Below are 4,412 nucleotides of genomic sequence, written 5' to 3' on the forward strand. Positions count from 1 at the left end.
GAAAATATCACAAAAGAAAGTGGCTTCAGCAACTGCAGCTCTGACTATTTCTACAAGTTCCTTCGAGAACACAAAGGGGCCTGCTTATTTAATAAGCCATGGCCCAGGGTCCGCAAGCGTAGGGATTCCACCTGTGGAAACGGTGTGGTGGAGGACACGGAGCAGTGTGACTGTGGTCTTCTATGTCAGCATGACCCATGTTGTGAGGGTAACTGTAAACTGAAGGAGAAAGCAGAGTGCAGTGATGGCCCATGTTGTTATAAGTGTAAATTTCAAAATAAGGGATATCCTTGTCGTCCTCCTAGTGATTCCTGCGACCTCCCAGAATTTTGTGATGGTACATCTGCAGTATGCCCCAACGACAGGTATAAGCAAGATGGCTCGAAATGTCATGAAATTTACCAGTGTATTAAAGGTCACTGCATGGACCCTAATAATCAGTGCACACAAGTATTTGGATATGGTGCAAAGTCAGCCTCACAGGAGTGTTACAATTCAATCAACAGCAAAGGGAACCGGTTTGGAAACTGTGGCATTCCTACCAGTGCTAGGTCACAATATGTTCAGTGTTCATCTGATAATATATTTTGTGGGAAACTTGTATGTTCAGGTATTACAGGTTTACCACAAATCAAACTCCAACATACAATGATTCAGGTCCCTCATGGAGATGAATCATGTTGGAGCATGGATGCCTATGAGACTACTGACATTCCTGATGAAGGAGATGTGTACAATGGCACTTACTGTGCACCAAACAAAGTCTGCCTAGATTCCGCCTGCATAGATAAAACCCCAGTGGTGTCTGCCTGCAACCCAGAAAAAATGTGTAATGGTAATGGAGTTTGTAACGATTTGGGGCACTGCCACTGTAATGAAGGGCATGCCCCCCCTGACTGTGCTACTGCAGGAAATGGAGGTAGTATGGACAGTGGCCCTCCTGGAAAGCCAGGTGAGATATCTCCAGGAGGTGAAAATCAAAATAAGACTCATTCCAGACGTCAAGATCTTGCTGTAGATATGATGATTTTATCATTCATTATACTTTTTATAATATTATTACTAAGTGTAATTATTTGCTTGATCTGCTTGTTGAAAAAATCACCAGAGGCTGCCCCAGAAGAAGTTCCTCCACCAGCCCCAGAAACAAAGCCAGAAGCAGCAGAAGAGGCCCCAGAAGAAAAACAAGAGGAGGAAGGAGGGGAAGAAGAAGAAGAAAAGGAAGAAGAAGAAGAAGAAGAAAAGGAAGAAGAAGAAGAGGAAGAAGAGGAGGATGAATCAGAGTCCTAAGATTAGAAATAGGGAGATTAAGCCAAGTATAACAAACTCCTCAAGTACTGAGTGAGAATGAGAGGTTCCGTGAAGCAAAGGTGAAATGGAAATAGATGGCTTAGTGGCTCTGACTCAGATATACTAATGTGGAAAGGATTTTTCTACTTTTATTATTCATTTTAGTAATTAAATTTACATTTAATATGATAAATATGTTAGTACCTTTTGCTTTTTCGCATTTCACTTGAACCATTAACATGCATCTTTGGACATCAATGTCATTGTATTTTGGGGCCAATTGTTTTAGTCATCAGAAACTTTTTCAGGACATGCTATCTTCTATTTAAGTTGTTTGACATACAGAATCATATGTACCTGAATTTATTACTGTCTCAGGGATTTTCATTTTAAGTAACAACTACCTATTATATGAAGACAGTTGTTTATGTGATTGGTTGTTCTTACTTGCCCTGTAAACGTGCATTCATCAAAGAAGGAGTCTTTAAATCCAAAAATAAACAAAACCCTATTCATATTACAGATCTCTTCAGGTTCTACATGTTACAGTTATTGAGTCCACTTTATTCTGGGGCTCTGTGGGAGGGACTATATCAAAGTAGAAGACCCTGATAGCATGTAGGTTAAGAAGTCAGCATTGAGGTCACCTGTTTTCCAAATCTGGCAGATGTTTAATATTATATATGTATATTTCATTTATTACTTCCCAATATTTCTAAATGCTTCTGTCTCCCTTTTTACCTAAAATACTTTTTTTCTTTGAGGCTAGCTTTTTATTTTTTTAATTTTTGAGATGGAGTCTCACTCTGTTGCCCAGGCTGCAGTGCAGTGGTGTGAGCTCAGTTCACTGCAACCTTTGCCTCCTGGGTTCAAGCGATTCTCCTATCTCAGCCTCCCAAGTAGTTGGGATTACAGGTGCATGCCATCACACCTGGCTTATTTTTGAATTTTTAGTAGAGATGGGATTTCTCCATGTTGGCCAGGCTGGTCTCGAACTCCTGACCTCAGGTGATCTACCCACCTTGGCCTCCCAAAGTGAGGCCAGCTTTCATAGCTCTTCTGTTTTACTAATTTTCCTGGGATGAACTTCATACTCCTCAGATAACTCATGGCTGATGAACATCACCTGGAGTTAGGATTTTGTGTTTACATTAATTCTATAATAGTATACAGGCATCTACCACAGTGCTGAGTATATGTATAAAATTAAAATATTTTTGGTCAGGTGCGGTGGCTCACACCTGTAATCCCAGCACTTTGGGAAGCCGATGCAGGCAGATCACTTGAGGTCTGGAGTTTGAGACCAGTCTAGCCAACATAGTGAAATCCCGTCTCTACTAAAAATATAAAAATTACCCGGGTGTAGTAGCAGGCACCTGTAGTCCTAGCTACTTGGGAGGCTTAAGCAGGTAAATTGCTTGAACCTGGGAGGTAGAGGCTACAGTGAGCCAAGATCAGACCACTGTACTCCAGCCTGGGTGACAAAGTGAGACTCTGTCTCAAAAAAAAAAAAAAAAACTAAAAATAAAGAAAGTATTTTTCCTCTAGTTTTCATTTTTAAAAAATTTATTTACATTAATAACTTGTTGACTGAATATCAGAAGGAACTTCTCTAGTACAGGTAATAGAGTTCTCGAGAAGGTAATTACTTCTCTGGGAAGAGAGCACAAAGCAAATACAATATTAACATTAGGCCAGCCTTGGTGGCTCACACGTGTAATCCCTGCAGTTTGGGAGGCCAAGTCGAAAGGATTAACTTGTGGCTAGGAATTCAAGACTAGCCTTAGCAACACAGTAAGACCCTGTCTCTAGAAAAAGAAAATAAAAAATTAGCCAGACATAGTGGTGTGCACCTATAGTCCCAGCTACTAGGAAGGGTAAGGCAGGAGGATTGCTGAGCCTGGGAGTTTGAGGTTGCAGTGAGGTATGATACCAACACTGTACTCCAGCGAGGGCGACAGAGCAAGACTCTGTCTCAAATAAATGAAAACCACTCATTCTGTTCCAGGCCACTGTGTTAAAGCAACATTTTACATTCATTGTCTTAATTTAATCCTTCCAACTTCACCTCCATCTTGTATATGAGGAAACAGAGACTAAAGAGTTTGCTCTGGAGCTAGCCAGTAAGTGGTGGGACCTGCATCCCTTCCCAGGAATGAGTGAATCTACTGCCTCATAAGCCTTTTCTTTCAGTTTAAAAAAAAAAAAAAAAAGTGAAGGGAAAGACATGTCCTTAATTGCCCAGAACAAAGTTGTTTCTTCAGTGACCCTAATAAAACCAAAGCCTTACAAATAGATGCTGATCTCTGTCATGAATCTACCGCATTGTGTAGTCACTATGGATTAAATTGTCTTTTCTCCCACTACATCCTGGCAACATGGGGTGGCAAGTTGGCATAATTATTCAGTTTTGTAGACCCGCTCACTGTAGATGCTCAATAAATGCTGACCAAGTAAATGATTTAATTGAATCCAACCATCACAACTGTGGCAATATTTGTGACTTGGGCAGGATTTTTTTTTTTTTTTTTTTGAGATGAGGTCTCGCTCTGTTGCCCAGGCTGGAGTACACTGGCACAATCTCGACTCACTGCAACCTACGCCTCCTGGGTTCTTGCAATTCTCCTGCCTCAGCCTCCTGGGTTCTTGCAGTTCTCCTGCCTCAGCCTCCTGAGTAGCTGAGACTACAGGCGCACACTGCCACGCCCAGCTAATTTTTTTGTATTTTAGTAGAGACGGGGTTTCACCATGTTGCCCAGGCTGGTCTCGAACTCCTGAACTCAGGGAATCCACCCGCTTCAGCCTCCCAAAGTGCTGTGATTATAGGCGTGAGCCATTGTGCCCGGCCTGGGCAGGATGTTAAAAAAAAAAAAATGGTGTCTAGGCAGGGTGGACAGTGGAATAGATGGCTCCACCAATCATCCTTCTTGAAACAAGGACACCAACTTGACAACCATGTATACACAAAAAAGCACATTCTTAAGAACTAAAATTAGAGAGGATAACTGGATCAAACACAGCTGACACCTGCCAACAGAGTGAGCATTTAAACCAGTCCTAGCCAGAAGGACATGATAGATCCTAGCACTGGAACCTGAGTTCCTGCAAGCCTCACTACCATG

The 4,412-nt window shown here is 41.7% G+C and overlaps 1 protein-coding gene across 1 annotated transcript in view; it reads left to right on the top strand.

Annotated features, from left to right (window-relative positions):
• LOC116524610 (disintegrin and metalloproteinase domain-containing protein 1a-like) overlaps positions 1–1,831 on the top strand; it is a 3,386-nt gene extending 1,555 nt beyond the window's left edge. The window contains exon 1 of the mRNA XM_032239894.1: positions 1–1,831. This exon is cut by the window's left edge and continues 1,555 nt beyond it. Coding sequence (XP_032095785.1) covers positions 1–1,290 — 1,290 coding nt within the window. The 3' untranslated portion in view covers positions 1,291–1,831.
• The last annotated feature ends 2,581 nt before the right edge of the window (positions 1,832–4,412 follow it).

The sequence above is a fragment of the Sapajus apella genome, unplaced genomic scaffold, assembly GCF_009761245.1.
Source record: "Sapajus apella isolate SASKATOON/1434 unplaced genomic scaffold, GSC_monkey_1.0 scaffold2, whole genome shotgun sequence".
NCBI classification, from domain to species: domain Eukaryota; kingdom Metazoa; phylum Chordata; class Mammalia; order Primates; family Cebidae; genus Sapajus; species Sapajus apella.